This window comes from Lissotriton helveticus, chromosome 12, assembly GCF_964261635.1.
Source record: "Lissotriton helveticus chromosome 12, aLisHel1.1, whole genome shotgun sequence".
Taxonomy (NCBI): Eukaryota; Metazoa; Chordata; class Amphibia; order Caudata; family Salamandridae; genus Lissotriton; species Lissotriton helveticus.
In genome coordinates, this window is record NC_136073.1 from 22,630,246 (window position 1) to 22,648,400 (window position 18,155).

An 18,155-nucleotide genomic window follows, 5' to 3' on the forward strand; every position below is an offset into this window, starting at 1 on the left:
CGCTTGGAGGAATGTGATGTCAGCACCACATCTGAGGCGCCGTGGCGGGGGTGAAGATCGGAGGTTGCGTGTAACTAAACAGCACTCATGTAAACAACTCTCAGTCACACCTCAATCCCGTTCCTCCGAACCACTGCTCATCTAACCCAAACCGCACTCATCGAAGCCACTCTCGGCCTAGTCACACTCATGTAAAGCACTCTCAGCTGAACCACAATCGCATTTATCCTTCTCCTGTAACCAGCACTTAATTAAATTACAAACATCTCCTTTGAATCGCTGCTACATTCTCAGCCATACCCCTGTCATCCATACCCCTCTCGTTTGAGATACTTTCAATTCAGCCGCAGACCAGGCACTCGTCTAATCCAAACTGCACCAATCTAAATTACTGCCCATAAGGCCCCCTTGGATAGTCCTCAGCCATGCCCCCTATTTACATTGCTGGAATCAAAGTGCGACCACGAAGGGGGAGAGCGGGAGGGGGGACGGCGGGAGGAGGGACACGGAGAACTTTAAAACTCACCGGACTGCTTAGGCTTTCATTACCAGGCTCCGGGAGGAAGACAAGACCACACGGAGAGCGGGAGGGGAGAGAGCGGGAGGGGGGAGAGCGGGAGGGGGGACGGCGGGAGGAGGGACACGGAGAACTTTAAAACTCACCGGACTGCTCCCAGGAGGCGGACTTTACCCGAAGGCATCGAACACGGACAGTGGGCGGGCGGGAGAGAGACGGCTAAAAAAAACAAGTCAGGTCCCGGGCCGCGCTGTGATTGGCGGACGTCACGGGGGTGTCCCGGGCCGGCAGCCAATCACAGCGCGGCCCGGGAATGACGTCACGGGGGTGTCCCGGGCCGGCAGCCAATCGCAGCGCGGCCCGGGACAAAGGGGCGGGGCTTAAAAAAAGCACCAGAAACGCCCCTGAATCGCGTTTTCAAGAGAAAGCGCGATTGACAGCCTCTGTCTCCCAATGGCTAGCCTCCATTTATGGAGCTAGCCAATGATAGACAGAGGCGGGTCATCACCCGACATAGAACTCAAGAGGTTTTGCTAGCGCATGCGTACTTCGTACGCATTGCTAGGCAAAACCTAAAAAGACTGACCGATTAACAACCAAAGTAAAAGGGCCAATCCTCATTGGAGGTTATGAAGAAAGACATGGCTGTACTAAGGAGGGACTAAAAGCCTATTAACTAATCATGAGCCAGCATTTACGAAGGATAACACAAGAAAAATACGGGCGGAAAGTGGGTGGGGCTTCTATTCCATACTCCAATACAGCATGGCTCGCAGCGCTGCCCAGTCTACCAAAAAAGCAAGTGCATGCATTGCTCTGTTGGCAGCATATTAGTGAAAAGTGTATCTGCCATTTGAAGCAGCCGGTTCACTCATCCGATTGCAGACAGCATGCAGGTGAATTCTTTAAGTGACTGCACCCACCTGCAGGGAGACGCCTGGGGGTGTCCGTGGAACCCCACCGTTCAGCGGCACTCTCTGCACAGTGAATGCACCACCTAAATGCGCCTTTGAGTGTGCGCCTGTGTTCAATACAGCGTGATACAAACCCAAAGGGTTCCCTCACTGGCATAGGCTCAAGTCACCATGCAAATGAGGGAACACACCCTTGAGATCGCATTGTCGCTACATTTGCCTGGCATGATCTGTATTACAGAAGAGCAGCGGAAGCATCAACATTGCCCCCGGAAAGCAGTCAGCAGAAGCGCATACCTGCTGCACCCAAATGGCACTAGTGCAATATGGACCCCTGGGGCTAGTCGCTTATTTCCACTTCATTGAATTTCTTGATCCTGTGCACGCTTCCAAACAGGTCGGTTTTTAAAGCACACTCAAATGCTGTGGAGGTGGGTAACTGTGTTGGTAATGACGTCGATAAAAATATTAACAAGAAATGCAGACCAGTTATGTTCTGTATAGAATGCATGTATGAGAAAGAACAGAGGATTGCCTTTTTTTAGATGTAAAATAGTTCCTCGTACTTTGAAATGCAAGCACTATAAAATGGATTAACAATACACTAAACCGCCAACGTCACGAGAAGAGTGAAAAGTACTACCCTTGGCAAAGTCCAAGACCACCCATCATTTATATTTGAAAGAATTGCCAACTATAGGTCTATAGACAGAGGCAAAGACGAGTCTGACCTAAAAAGGGTATCCTAAGGTGTAACACACTGTATACAAGTTGGGTTTTAACCGTTAAACATCATATATTCCCGCTACTGTGTCATTCCAAGGGTGCATGTGGTGCCACTGGATGAAAAGAACACTATTTTAATTTTCTCTTCAATCACCAGAAGCTAATTCAGCAACAGCTTGACACACTATGGGCTGAAAAATCGAGCTAACATTTTGCCAGCACTCAATTCCTGTTCTCCATCTTTAAATCCATTAGTTCCTTCACCTTATATTCAGAATGGGTGCATCTCTCTTGTACACCCCACATATAGAAGGGACAAGGATAAGCTGTTAGTCACACAGAACCACCGGTCTGGGCACAGTACTATAGAGGCTGGAAAAGTAGTCTGGAACAATGAACTTACTTTTTTGAACTCGTCATGTCCACAGGTTCATCTCCCGTCAGTTCCTCCGCCTTCACCGACGAGTTCAAATCTTCACTTCTCGATAGCCCTAGCGTTCTCCCTGTCCCAACTTCCGTCTTTATGAAATGTTCCCCTTCACTTTTGGGGTCTATTAGTCCTTTTTCCATTTTTATTTTCTTATTGTCCACATTGTTTATGGGGGGATCCTGCTCGAGAGCCCGCTTCTGACTCCTTGTCCGGCACGCCTCGTCAGTCATGATAGATGTCTAGGATGCAAACATAAGAGACGTTACTAAAAACATAACACTACACTTGTGAAAAAGACTGCTCAAATTTACCAATATAGCGCCAACTACCACTGTTACAGCGTCATTACACAGTGCTGCGGATCGGGGAGGGACGAAGGGTCAACAATTGGACTGGCTGATTACATTTTAGTCGTGGTGCTTGTACTGGTTAGCATACAATTTTAAATTTTTAAACCGTTTGTGTGAATACGAAAACAAATAGTCTGATTCATGCTAATATGAATGGTGGAACAATACGAAATAAAAGTCTGCGTAAAACATGCACGTCAAATGTGGAGTCAGACACATGAGAACTAAAAAAGTAACCAAAATTAATATGAGAGAACAGCTGAAAAAGAAAACGTAGAGCCTGCATGTGAACAAGGGACACAGAGGGAAGGGGTACTATCTACAGAGGCAAGGGGTACTATCTACAGAGGCAAGGGGTACTATCTACAGAGGGAAGGGGTACTATCTGCTTGACTTGAGGCATGCACGCGCCCGTCCTACTGTGAATCAGCGATGGGCACCAGGAATGCTGAAGTTGGAACAGACCCTATAATACTGCCCCTGCCCGGACTGTTTTTCAGATGGTGGCTTTTTCATCCACACACAGCACAGGTGCACTGGGCACCAATACGACACTTTCACCCATTTCCCCCACTCGTGAAATTCTGAATGCGCAAAGGCACCACACTGGAGCCCAGACAGCCATTTCGTTCGGTTTTAGATTGTCCGATTCAGTAGCCCCATCTCTACAGTGAACGCTCCACTTGACCCCTGCCTGGATAGCAGTGCAGAACGCTAGAGCCACTCACCTCCAGTGGCAGACAAGAGGTCAATGCAGTTAACCCTCAGCAAGGCAACATTCCCTCATCCGCCACACTCAATATGCCTACCAAAAGAACTCTACAAGACTCTCCTTCACCATCAGTCCCGCCGTTCCTCATCACCAACCCCCTTGTGCCAATGAATCACAACAACAGACACCTTGCCACCCAAAGCTGGTTTCCTCCACCCCAGAGAAACTCTACCTCATATATACTAGTGTAACACGTGCAAGCCTTCAACTGAGAGCAGCCAGACCATGGGACCAAGCAGTCATCAAGCACGGAGAATGCCAAGCGAATGACAGTTCACTGATCACAGAAAGTTAATGAGACAGTCTTTAACAGAGTAGCCAGATCATGGGAGCAAACCATCACGGAGTGCACACAGTGCAAGACAGTGACCATCCACTGAGCACAGACAACCTATGGGACAGCCCTCAACAGAGAAGATACATCATGGGAATTAACAGTCACTGAACACACAGTGCCAAAGGAACGGTCTGCAATGGAGTGCAGACAAGTTTATGGGACAGGTCCTTAGCAGCCAGACTATATACACAAACTGTCACTGAGCGCACACAGTGCAAGGAAATGACTATTCTCTGAGCAGAGACAATCTATGGGACCGCCCTCAGAGTAGACGACCCATGGGAACGACTGTTACATGGCTACCAAAATCTCCTGTTCTAGTGGATAGAACTCTTCACATGCACCTTACGCCACTTCATTTTCCCAGGTCCTTGTCATACAAGTCCTTCACTTAGGGGACATCTTGAGACCATAAACTGTACACTTACACATTGAAGAGTGGGTTACGTTATTCAGGCACATGCCTTGAAGTAATGACAATAGACCAGGTGCCTGAAGTCCTGTGGGTAGCTCAGTTGTCAGGGGTTATGTGACTCGCACCTGCAGCTTCACACAAAGTCACTCATGCACAACACTATTTGAGTCCTAACAGTAGTCATTTTAAGTCCTCCTCAGCAAACCATCCATGTTCGGTGAAGATACAGTAACAAAGTGGCTCTTGACCTTCTGACTTTTGTGGACCCCGACTTGATAATTACTGGAACCCGGGAATCCCCACTGAATCTTTATTGGAATGCAAGGATCCCCACTAAGTCATTACTAGAAAACGGGGACCCCTTCATAAGCATTGGGTCGTGGATTTGAACCGCAAAACCAAAAACACAGAAGCAAGCATTCATAAAATAAATACACAAATGATAAAATATTGCATTCTCAAACATTTTATTTAAAAAATATATAAAAATTGTCATCTGAATGCAAAGGTTCGTGTTTTTCTAAAATCCATTGAGGTCACTCACTGTTCCCATACTATATTCTGTTTGATGCGCCCCCACAAATCAATCTGAGGATACCAACTTAATTTTTTGCCTCCAATTTCAAATGCTTTTACATTTACAGAAGTTTTTACCAGTTTCAATTTGGGTTCGTTAGTGATATATATGCACCATTAATCGGTTACTGTTTAATATTCCTAGCATTCGCGTCCCCCGAGTGGGTTTCTCGGACCCCCAGACCACGGGTTAAGAACCACTGCAGTAAAGATCATCTCACACAAACTTCTTTTTGTTATGTGGAGGACACTAGTACAATGCATCAGCAGAAAGGCCACTGGCTTCAGGGTCATGTCAGAGCCCCCCTTCTAGGCTCAAGGACACTCCACTCCCAAGGCTCCTTTTGTTGCCATGTAGCTGCAGCGTCTGCCGCTTGCTGGCAAGGACTACGGGTTCCGAGAAGGACGCAAACTGTAACGAGCGATTCTTTCCCGCCCTGGAAGCGCTCTTAATCAGCTGGCCTGGGGAAGGCGGCTCAAGGCAGACTTCAAAGACAAAAAGACCTTTTAAACGCTACCACTGACATCTCAATGTGGAAGACATGTCGCATCAGAAAAAAAATGTATAATACTCCGTACTACCTGGGTTCTAATAGGTACATGTAACATCTGGCCTGTCACTGAATATGTCATTAGGTATACTGGTAGTGTCAGTGATATTTCCAATATGGAGTCTGAAATTCGACGACGCAAAGAGCATTGCAAATGAACAAGGAACAACAAATACATAAATTATACAATTAGCTCAAATCCATTATGCTGAACAGTCCTGTACTACATTCAGGCAACCTTACAGCCGATCACACAGCAAACATTTGTAGGGCTTACAACTTTCTTGCAACTCCACTAGGGGTTGGGGATTTGGCGGCTTGATGGTGACGGACAGTGCACTGGCTTTAGAAAAACTTCCATGGGGAGCGCTTGATAAAAACCATGCTCGGCCCCTGGAGATCGTGGTGGCTGCGGTAAAAGGACCAGCAAATAAAGGTGCACATCTCATACCTTACAAGGACCCTTGCATATTGATCCCATTAACAGACTCTTGGGATGAAACGGTCAAACAAATCTGGGCACGCTCCAGTGGCTGTACTGCATGCAAAACAAGCTATGTAGAAGCATGCCAACCAGAAAACAAAATTCCCTACCAAGTAGAGCACTCTCTTCACTGCTACAATGAGGTGGATGGGGGGGTTGGGGGCGGTGAAGACAGCCGGGAAACCCTAAATGACTACGATGTGTAAAAGTAACCCAACCTAATGAAAACACAGACAGAGACGGTCATGCAACCAGCATGACATAGTAGGCCAGCATCCTGCATCGGCAATGAAAAAACCACTATCCCCTACCTGGTGTCACCCCCGTACCCCCATGTCCAAGTGGATGGAGGTGCCCAACCTGGGAGCCTTGCAGGGACACTGCTAGTTTCCCTGGTGATCAATTCTCACTGGCAGACCAGGTGCCAGGGATTCATTACATCAGCAGTCAGGGCAACAAAGACACCCGCAGACAAGTTTTTACCAAGTCCTTCCCCGTGATCGATCGGCGTACCATATGGATCAGTGTGGGGGATGGAGGGGAGAAAATGGTCACCGAGCCTGCCCTCGGATCATCGGGAAACCAACCTGTCCTAATGATTCACAAAACACACACACGTCATTTGTATGAAAGCAGAGCTCATTACCAAAGGTATCCAGTGTCTATACGTTCGTTAGGCGGCACCTACTTCAAGACTACGGGTTTAAAGTGACTTGCACATATGATACGGACAAACGTGCCGTCATAATCAGAATGGGCCCCCAGGCACATATGGACAAAAGCAAAGCAGGCAGGCCAACAACTTGAAGATTAACATATGTGCATCCCCCAGAGCATGCAAAGGAGCATGGTTCCCACCTCCATCGCCACGATGCACCATGTAGCCAGGTTCCCACCTCCATCGCCACGATGCACCATGTAGCCAGGTTCCCACCTCCATCGCCACGATGCACCATGTAGCCAGGTTCCCACCTCCCTCACCACGATGCACCAAGTAGCCAGATTCCCAGCTCCCTCACAACAATACACCAAGTAGCCAGATTCCCACCTCCCTCACAACAATACACCAAGTAGCCAGATTCCCACCTCCCTCACAACAATGCATCAAGAAGCCAGGTTCCCACCTCCCTCACCACGATGCACCATGTAGCCAGTTTCCCACCTCCCTCACCACGATGCAACATGTAGCCAGGTTCCCACCTCCCTCACCACGATATACCAAGTAGCCAGATTCCCACCTCCCTCACAACAATGCATCAAGAAGCCAGGTTCCCACCTCCCTCACCACGATGCACCATGTAGCCAGGTTCCTACCTCCTTTGCCACGATGCACCATGTAGCCAGATTCCCACCTCCCTCACAACAATACACCAAGTAGCCAGATTCCCACCTCCCTCACAACAATACACCAAGTAGCCAGATTCCCACCTCCCTCACAACAATGCATCAAGAAGCCAGGTTCCCACCTCCCTCACCACGATGCACCATGTAGCCAGGTTCCCACCTCCCTCACCACGATGCACCATGTAGTCAGGTTCCCACCTCCCTCACCATGATGCACCATGTAGCCAGGTTCCTACCTCCTTTGCCACGATGCACCATGTAGCCAGGTTCCCACCTCCCTCACCACAATGCACCATGTAGCCAGGTTCCTACCTCCTTTGCCGTGATGCACCATGTAGCCAGGTTCCCACCTCCCTCACCACGATGCGCCAAGTGGCCAGGTTCCCACCTCCCTCACCACAGTGCACCATGTAACCAGATTCCCACCTCCCTCACCACAGTACACCATGTAACCAGGTTCCCACCTCCCTCACCACAGTGCACCATGTAACCAGGTTCCGACCTCCCTCACCACGATGCACCATGTTGCCAGGTTCCCACCTCCTTCACCACGATGCATTAAGTAGCCAAGTTCCCACCTCCCTAACCACAGTGCATCAAGACGCCAGGTTTCCACTGCCCCTTACCAAAAAGTTTGACGGTGTCTGGTTCCCATCACACCCAACGATACGCAAAGGAGTCAGATTCCCGTCACACACCACCAGGGGCAATGGAGCCAGGTGTCCATCTTAACACACAAAGGAGCCGGGTCCATCACACAACTACCATGGGAGAAGGGTCACCGCCCCACAAAACAAAAGAGAGCAGCGCCACCGCCCTACACAACAAAAGGGAGCAGGGCCACCGCCCCACAAAACAAAAGGGAGCAGGGCCACCGCCCCACAAAACAAAAGGGAGCAGGGCCACCGCTCCATCAAACAAAAGGGAGCAGGGCCACCGCTCCATCAAACAAAAGGGAGCAGGGCCACCGCCCCACAAAACCAAAGGAAGCAGGGCCACTGCCCCACAAAACAAAAGGAAGCAGGGCCACCGCTCCATCAAACAAAAGGGAGCAGGGCCACCGCCCCACAAAACCAAAGGAAGCAGGGCCATTGCCCCACAAAACAAAAGGAAGCAGGGCCAACTAGAATAACCAGGAGCCCAGGGTTTGACAAGATTAGAACTACAAATCATCCTAAAACCAGAAATGTCTAAGCCAATAAGTGTGGCATTGGCTGAGAGCCTTTTGGCTTTGCCAAAGCTTTGGCATAGCTTTTGAAAAACTTTGTTGGGGGGCTGCCGATTTTCAGTCAACACATTCTAACAGCACACATTCCCATAGTAGCCTCTACTTTCTGTATGGTTTTCGGATGTGCTTCTTATGAAATTAAGACCTGCTCAAAGTGAAGTCAGCCAGTCTAGACAGTCACTTTAGTGGCCTGACCGGACCATGCTGCAGTGGATGGAATACATATGTGTCCAGCACAACAGAAGACTATGAAGGGGGCTGGCTGAAAGCCCCTACAAGTATATTCTATATATAGATTTTTGCAAAATTAAAAAAGCTCTTGGCTAAAAATCTCAAACTGTATTAAAACCTCGAATTAAGATGCTCTAAGTCCACACAAACGAATGACATGAAAAGAGTCTAAAAAAACCCCAGGGGTGCATGGGTGGGGAGGCAGGAATGACAGTGAACGTGGCTGCATGCAGGTGACAGGCTGGAATGCCAGGCTGCTTCCTGCACGCAGCCCTGCACCCTCCCCCTCGGCCCACGTCCACTCCAGCCTGCTCGCTGACGTCTCCTAGGCCGATCCGTGCGACGCACAAAGGGTTAAGCCCTGCCATTTTGGTGCCATTCACGGATCTGTCCATTAAGGGAGTTACATAACAAAATGGCAGCCCTTAACCCCTGGTGCGCCGCACTGTCCCTCTACAGTGCGCACTGCACCGGGTGGGAGGCACGTTCAAACAGCCCCAGGGGGGATGTAAATGAATCGACGTGTAAAGAAAACGAGGAGAACTTGAGCAGAGGTGAAACAGCCGACTGTAGCAAGACACGAATATTAATGCGACAGCCGGGGCGAGTGAGCAGAGTAGTTTAGAAGGCAGGAAAGGAACGAAAAGGCACGCCAGAGCCACAGGCCCACCGCGAAGCTGGCTTTTAACACAGCGAGCAGCCCCTGCTTGTAATCTTCGGCAACTAATATTCTCGGGCCTCAGTGAGAAATGTAAATTATAAGGGAGGCAGACGTCGGCACAACAGAAACTCATCCCTTAAATGCAGTACACATCTTGTTTACAAAGACAAAATATAAGGACAGCTAAAAGAACTAGGTTTCCGGCATCTTTCATTTGTGGGGCACTGCTTTCAAAAGAGCACAGCGGCTGACCTGCTGATGCACCCCGGCCTTGCTGCTTCCTGGTATACAGCTTTTCACACGAGTGAGGTCGGGGCCTCTTCGAAACATCATACCTCACTGAAGTGACTCGTTGAAGACCACGCCATCATTCTTGATGACGTCCATCGAGATGCACCCCTGGATTAGTGGTCCCATCAGTGCCATTTTCTTAACGGGTACCCTAAGACCACACCGGTTAGTCATTTTAACTGATTCTTCCGTAGAGGTCAGACCATTCTTTCGGAGTAAGGTTCGTTCACCTTCCTTTCAAGAACTTCCCGACTGGGGTTGGGTAGGTTGGTCCCCCGCCCTCAAGAGAGCCTTCCTCCAGATCATCACCTTCCCTCAGTAACACCTCCCAGGCAGTCACCCACCCTTGGTGATCCGTCACTAGGGTGTAACCTGCCCCCCAGTCCTCATTCCCCAGGTTCTCACCTGCCCCCAGTGATCCCGCCCGAGGAGGTCCCCTGGGCATTGGCTCTCAATTCTGGAAACCCTCCCAATCTGGCGGTGCTCAAGAACAAGCATTTGCAATGCAATGGGTCTCGCATTAGGAAAGTTTGAGCTATTGGTATTGTAAATGGCAAAGTTTTTATTTATGTTTTTTTTTTTAAATAGCTAAATTAATAGCTTTGTCATTTACAATGCCAATAGTTATAACTTTCGCAAATGTGATACCTATAGCATTTGTAATGCAATATGTTTTGTATTTACATAACTTACATGGCATCCCAGAAGCGCAACCGCGCTACGCCGCCGGCCTGCGACCAGGAAGTCAGGCAGGCCGGGCGGGACAACCGGAAACAGGAAGTAGGAGGGCGGGAGCCTACCCCGCCTCCCACGGAAGAGCCGGAAGAGCCGCGATTGTTTGCAGCACCGGAGCAGGCAGGAGCCTACCCTGCGCCCCGGTGCCGAAGAAGGGAGGAAGAGTCCTGCTGCCGGTGAGTGGGGCTTCGCTTTGTGGCTGGCCTGCGAGGGCGGGGGGGCATGTGTGTGCGCGCGCGGCGGCGGGCTGTGTATGTGTGTGAGCATGCGTGCGTGCGTCTTGGAGTCTGTGTGTATGCGTGTGTGACTGTGGGGGAGGAGGAGGGGGGGGTTGCCTGTCTGGGTGCCTGCGTGTCTGTGTAAGTGCGTGTGCGCGCGTGTGTGTGTGTGTGTGTGTGTGTGTCTGTCTGTGTGCATGCATGCGCGTTAGGCTGGGAGTATGGTAGGGCGGCGCAGGACGGAACGTGCGCGCACACGAATCCAGCCTGAAAAAGCTCGTGCACCCTCTTGTCCTCCTTCCCCCCCAGACTGATCGCTATACGTCTCCAGCTGGACACATGCATCCTTGCGGATGCATTTTGCCAGCGAGACCCAAAAAGGAAAGGCGGCAGGCAGGGCTGCAGTCTTATCTGGAGACTTTGGACTTTCCAAACAGACGCATTTCAGACGACAAATACACTGGGATTTACGAATGCGCCCTGTTTCCTCACTCACAATAACAGTTCAGGTGGCAGGATACAGCAAACACAAAACAGATATTTGTACATGAGAAAGCTTTAGATCTTATAGGTTTCGGTAAACACGCCGACAGATGTCTATCGCCGCAGGTGCATTGTTCACAGGTGACCTCTTCCTTCTTAACCAATCGCAAACATGTATCTCAAGTGGCCGAAACGTAAACTTCCATCCGTACAAACACGACGCACGACAACTCAGATTGTTGTTATCTTGACAAATAATTGCGCTTGTTTGATCTCAAATAAACACACAATTCCTGAAGGCCGCGGATTCGCGCACATTTCTGAAGTATCCGTGAATGGTTTTCAGCTCTCTTTACATTGCACGTTAGACCTTCAGAATCCTGAGTGTCGGACAGGAAAAAACAAACTGGAAAGACAAAGCAAGAGGAGCACACAGAACACAACATAAACTAAATGTAATGAAGCATGCTCTCTGTGCTTCAGTGCGACAAAGTATTCAAAAAGCGCTATAGATACATGCTACCTATTATTGTTGCTATTATTCAAATAGTGTATTGATAAATGTATCCAATGTTTCTCCTACTTTTTTTAATACGTTTTTCGATGAACATTTTATTTTAATGTCCTTTCTTGCTAAGTGCTCTTCATTCCATGAAGAATTTGTTGTTCCTGTCAAATATTCTTAATATATGGTAACTGTCTAGCAACCGCGCTATGCCGCCGGCCTGCGACCAGGAAGTCAGGCAGGCCGGGCGGGACAACCGGAAACAGGAAGTAGGAGGGCAGGAGCCTACCCCGCCTCCCACGGAAGAGCCGGAAGAGCCGCGATTGTTTGCAGCACCGGAGCAGGCAGGAGCCTACCCTGCGCCCCGGTGCCGAAGAAGGGAGGAAGAGTCCTGCTGCCGGTGAGTGGGGCTTGGCTGGCCTGCGAGGGGGCATGTGTGTGTGTGTGTGTGTGTGTGTGTGCGCGCGCGGCGGCGGGCTGTGTATGTGTGTGAGCATGCGTGCGTGCGTCTTGGAGTCTGTGTGTATGCGTGTGTGACTGTGGGGGAGGAGGAGGGGGTTGCCTGTCTGGGTGCCTGCGTGTCTGTGTAAGTGCGTGTGCGCGTGTGTGTGTGTGTGTGTCTGTCTGTGTGCATGCATGCATGCGCGTTAGGCTGGGAGTATGGGAGGGCGGAACGAATCCAGCCTGAAAAAGCTCGCGCACCCTCTTGTCCTCCTTCCCCCCAGACTGATCGCTATACGTCTCCAGCTGGACACATGCATCCTTGCAGGATGCATTGCCAGCGAGACCCAAAAAAGGAATTCAAATAAACGTGTCCATTCTTCATGGGACAGTGCCAGGGAGGGTGTCAAAACAACTACATATGTAGTCTAGTAAATTAGCAAAGAGTGAACACCTAGATCCTGCATAGCCACCCCCTGCTCATACTCTACTAATGATTGGGGGAGAGGTACTCCAGTATCGCTATTATCCTAGCCTCATTCCGTGCTCTCAAGCTGCTCCAGTCACAAGTCAACGATTTATAAAAATAAAAAATTCCCTTGGTGACCATTCCTTAGAGGTCGCCTGCCACTGGAGATCTTTCTTCATAACAACCTACCTATGACAATCATTCATTAGAGGAATTCGCCCCCTTTCGACATCCAAGTCACCATTCAATCAGTCAACACCTGTAAGGTGACTGATTAACATCCCAGTTTTTTTTTTTTTAAATAAAACATTTTATTGTTATTGCGTTGTCATTTACATCCGTATGAACAATAAACACTAAACATCTCCATCCGAAGTTAAGTTGTACATATCATATCGTACGGCACACACCACAACTGCATCATATCTTAGAAACCTTCACCACAACAGGTAATACTACCATCATATCATCCCTCCCATTGCCAACCTCCTTTATCCATATCCACATTTCACCATACGTGGCCCTTCCTACGTTCACGGGCTTGCTTCGGGGGTTGAGTCAGTTTGTGGAGGCTCACATATATTCCCCCGGAATTCATTCCACTTTCCCCATATTCTGGACCATTTTTTGGGACACCCCCTAATGGGTGTAAACCGACCTTTCAGCCACCATTGCGACATCCATGTCTTTTTCCCATTGTTGGTGTGCAGGTAGCACCCCAGACCCTCAGTTCTTGGCTGTATTTCGCTTGGCTATTGTTGTCCCTAGCGTGGCCCAGTTCTGTAGCGCCAAATTTAAATCAGTAGGTTGCCAAACATTCAGGAGGCAGCATCTGGGATCTAGCGGGACTTCTGCCCCCCCCCCACCTCCGAGATCTCAGACATTACCCGTTCCCAATAGGATTGTATAAGCGGGCAGTCCCATATATGATCAAATGTTTCAGTGTGCCCACAACCTCTGAGGCAGAGTGGATCGGGGGTATGTCCAAGCTTGTGTAATGTGGTGCGTGGATAATATATACGGTGCAACACTTTGAGTTGTACGAGTTTTAGCCTAGATGGTATCGCAGCCTCCCAGGCCGACGCTAGTGCATCCATCCAGTCTGACTCCTCCATGTCCCCTAAGTCTGCCTGCCATCTCTCTTTCAGTGTCACCGTGGGGTCTGGTTGGTTATTAACCAGCTTACGATACGTCTGGGAGATGGCCTTTTTGTCCATATAGTCCGTGAGGAGTCTGTCTTCTAAGGGCGAAGTATCAACTAGTTGGGTATCCGGGGGGGATAACGCTCCGGAGCGCGCGTCTAATTTGAATATACCGATAGAGTTCTGTCTCCGCCATTCCGTATTTTTCCACGCAGTGTTGCAAAGGGAAGGACCTGCCCCTTCACCCATATATCACCTATTATTGTAATGCCAATGTGGTCCCATTGTCTGAAGCCCTTAGTGTTGGCCAAGGTGCCCAAACGTCGAGTCTCCCAGAGTGGGGTGGCTTGTGTCAGGACTCCTTCCCAGCCCAGCGCACTGTGTGCCATATTTTAATCGTGTGCGCCGTCCGTCCCGCAAGTGTGCTTCTTCTCTTATTGGTGTAAAGGGCTTTCATCAGACGATCTACGGGCAGGAGGCATCTGTCTATTCTGAATGCTGGTTCATCCTGCGGGACGTGTAGCCACTGGTTGATCACCACTAATTGTGAGGCCCAATAGTATAATGTAATATTTGGTGATGCGATTCCCCCATCGTACCAGCTAGTGCTATGCGGGCCGATTTCCCATCCCACAGCAGTGTGGATACTTCGGCCTCAATTGCTTTTAAGTAAGAGGGGGGAAATGGGGTATTCTGAAGGGCGTAGAGGAACCTCGGCAACGCCAGCATTTTGAAAAGTGCCGCCCTCCCCAGTAACGTCAACGGAAGGGATCTCCAGTGTTTAACATCTGCCCGGAATTTTGCCAGAGGCCTCATCAGATTTTCCTCCATGAAAATAGTTTCCTGTGGGGTAACATATGCCTAAATATTTAAATCCTCTGGTCGCGATTTGTAACTCACACCCTTGGGGGAGCTGGGAGTAGGACCATGTAACACATAGAGCAGTGATTTTGTCCAATTAATAGTGTATCCTGATACTGTCCTGTATGCTGTAAAGATGTCCAGCAAGAATACCAGGGATCTTGCCGGTGATGTTAAGTATATTAACACGTCATCTGCGTAAAGCGAAATCCGGTCTTCCCAGTCCGCCTCCCATTTCATCCCACGGATCGACAAATCCTGCCTTACCCATGCCGCAAGTGGTTCCAGTATTAGTGCGAAGAGGAGCGGAGACAGCGGACAACCCTGTCTCGTCCCCCTCCCCAATGTAAACTCTCGTGATATACGCCCATTTGCTACCACCTGCGCTAAAGGAGCTGTGTATAATAATTTGATCCACTCGCAGAACTTTGGGTCGAACCCCATCTTTCGGAGTACTGCGAACAGAAACGGCCATTCCACTAAGTCAAATGCCATCGTGGCATCCAATGAGAGGATGGCCGCATCTTCTCGGATCATTGGTATCCGAGCCAGAACTCCATGCAAGCGTCATAAATTAAGGGATGTGTTGCGTCCCAGCATAAATCCAGAGTGGTCTGGGTAATCAGTGTTTTAAGGTGTGGCTGCAATCGGAGTGCCAATGCCTTGGCCATTAACTTGGCTTTTGTGTTTAATAGGGATAATGGGCGCTAGGAAGAGCTAACCATCGCAGGTTTACTTGGTTTGTGTATTGCCACAATCGTGGCCAATCTTTGGTCTTCGGGTAACATCCCTGGTTCTAGACTTTCATTGTACATATTGTTGAGATGGGGCGTGATTTTGCCTGCCACTTTTTTCTATAGTTCTACCGGCAAACGATTAGGCCCCATTGCCTTTCCCGTGTGAAGCGCTGTCAGTGCCACCCCCAATTTCTCGGCCGTAAAGTCTGCTTCCAGCTCTTGCATGGCCTCCGGTGGTAGTGTAGGCATTTTTATATCTCGGAGGAACTGTATGTTTTCCTCCATGTGGCAGTGGCATGCGGTGTATAAACCTTTTCATAATAGGTTGCTAGCTCCTCTACTATGAGTTGGGGACCAGTCGGTATAGTACCGTCATCTAACATCAGTTGGGCAATCCATCTATTCGCCTTCTCTCGTCTTTCCAACCACGCAAGCATTCTTCCAGTCTTATCACCCAATTCATACAGTCTATGTAGGGTATCGGAGTGTCTGTTTTTTGCTGTTTCCCATGCATAAGCTCTAAATTCTTGGGTTGCTAACGTCAGGGTTTGCGTTGTGGTATCAGTAGGATTTGCAGCATGTGCCACCTCCGCCCTCTGCACTGCTTCTTCTAGGGTGTCTAGATTCTTCCTATGTTCTTGTTTGTGTCTGATAATGACAGAGATGGCTTGACCCCTAATTACTGACTTGTATGCCTCCCATAAAATGCCCGGGCATTCCACTGATTGGGTGTTTTCGGCAAAGTATTGTTCAGTGGAATTCGCTAGGGCCTTGGCAATCTTAGGGTCCTTCAAATAACCCGGGTAGAGTGGGAAAATTATTTTCCTGCCAGGAATCCGTGCGGTGTATATGAATTGTATTGGCGAGTGGTCTGAGATGCCTCTTGGCAAGTGTTCCACCTTGCTTACCCTTTCCGGGGTTATCGCTAGAGTGAGTATGTAGTCTATTCGGGAAAGACTGTTGTGTACTCCAGAGTGAAAGGTGTACTGGTGTTCGGTAGGGTGCTTAACCCTCCAGATGTCAGTTACTCCGATTGCGTCTAGGAATTCCCTCAGAGCCTGATTGGACCGATTTGTTTCTCTGGGCGGACTTCGGTCCGGAGTAGCGTCTATCACTGCTTTAAAATCCCCGCCTACAATCAGTTCCCCGTCGGGAAGGTCCAGTAGGAACCTCCCAAGATCCCGAAAGGCTGTCTGATGAAGCGACGGGGGACATACACATACCATGTTATACATCCGTCCCTCCCATTGACATGACAATGCGGCGAAGCGGCCCTTGTCATCAGTCCAAGTCCTCTTTATCACCAAGGGAGAGCTTTTATGCACCAGGATACCCACCCCCCGGGACCCAGATGTGAACTCTGCATGGGCTACCATTTTGAATCCCCAGCGGTCCAGCGCTTTACAGGCCCTGCCCACCAAATGTGTCTCCTGAAGTAACGCCACCGTGGGGCCCTTCTGTTTTAGATATTGAAGAACTATCCCCCTTTTGATCTTGTGCCCAGTCCATTCACGTTCCACGATATCACGGACAGGGGAGGGCTCAGTGATCGTGGCGGCTGAGAGTCAGCGCCCAGATCATCACGTTGTGGCATAGTTTATGTGATATGTGGTTACAGTGCTGTTGGTAGTGTCAGTGCAGAGGTGCGTGTTGTGTGCATGAACACAATGTACGGTTGTCATCAACTTCCTTAGGAGAGATATGTTAGCCAGAAAAATAAAACATAACAAAACGATTCCCTTGATTTCCTTGATCTATGCCCCCCACCCTGCCTCTCAATAGGGGTGGGCAGAACTCGCAGAATTTGACTTTGCAGAATTCCTGGGGAGTTACATCAAAACTATGGGAGATTCCACAGAGTTTCGTCAATGGGCGGAAATTGACACTTTGCGCTGTGATTTAGTGCTGGGAGAACGTTTCACTCTGAAAAACCATTACGAGCTGCACCATGCGGCGTGCCAAAGGGTGCAGCTAATCGAGTTGATTTTGCTGCTGCTCGAGTTAATTTTCCTACTCAAGCATCAGCCTTCTGAACGCAAACAGTCGCAACCACCTGTGTTAGAAAAATCTCAGCGGACTTCATCCAAGTCAACCGGAAATCACACTACGGGACGTCAAATCTCACTCGAGCTCACCAACTTACCATTCTGGAGCTGCGTGCAACGAAAAATTCCACCATGTTGTGGTTGCCGTAATTGGCAGGAACTCTGCATTACAAGGGTAACGTGTAGTCGCCAAAATTACGCCAATTTTGCGGGCGGAAAGGAGTATTTAGCCCACCCCTAATCACTACAAGCCATGGTGCCCAGGAGGCGTTCTCTCACAAGGCCCGATGGTTGCAACTGAAAAGCACACTTTTGACAGGCAATTGTGCCCTTTGTTAACATCAGAAAATTCACTTTCGATCATGATATCATGATGATCGTCGTGAGGAGGCAGCAGAGCGGCGCTCGCACCTATAGAGCAGAGGCATGTTGTAACCCTCTGGCCTAGGGTGCCCCTCATGGCATGGGCCACGGTGCACCTATGAACAGAGTGGAGCCCAGGCTGCACTGTCGAGAGGGATGATCTCAACACACATGCAAACACAAATGCGCCGATGTTGGGCGACACGCGACCTACATGTGTCCAAGCAAAAGCAGACAAGAACCCCAATCTAAGCGCACAATGTCGGCCAGATCGGCGAGTTCGACAACCAATGTGTACATGTCTGAGAGGCAGGAAAACAAAGCGCCTA

General features: G+C 49.4%; 1 protein-coding gene across 7 annotated transcripts in view; it reads right to left on the reverse strand.

The window, feature by feature from the left end:
- Positions 1-18,155, reverse strand: part of GATAD2A (GATA zinc finger domain containing 2A) — a 283,083-nt gene that overhangs the window by 146,636 nt on the left and 118,292 nt on the right. For all 7 annotated transcript variants that reach the window (XM_078670402.1, XM_078670398.1, XM_078670399.1 and 4 more), the window contains one exon: positions 2,561-2,826. In XM_078670402.1, the coding sequence (XP_078526528.1) occupies positions 2,561-2,817 (257 nt within the window). In that variant the 5' untranslated portion in view covers positions 2,818-2,826. Of the gene's footprint in view, positions 1-2,560; positions 2,827-18,155 lie in introns of those variants that run through there.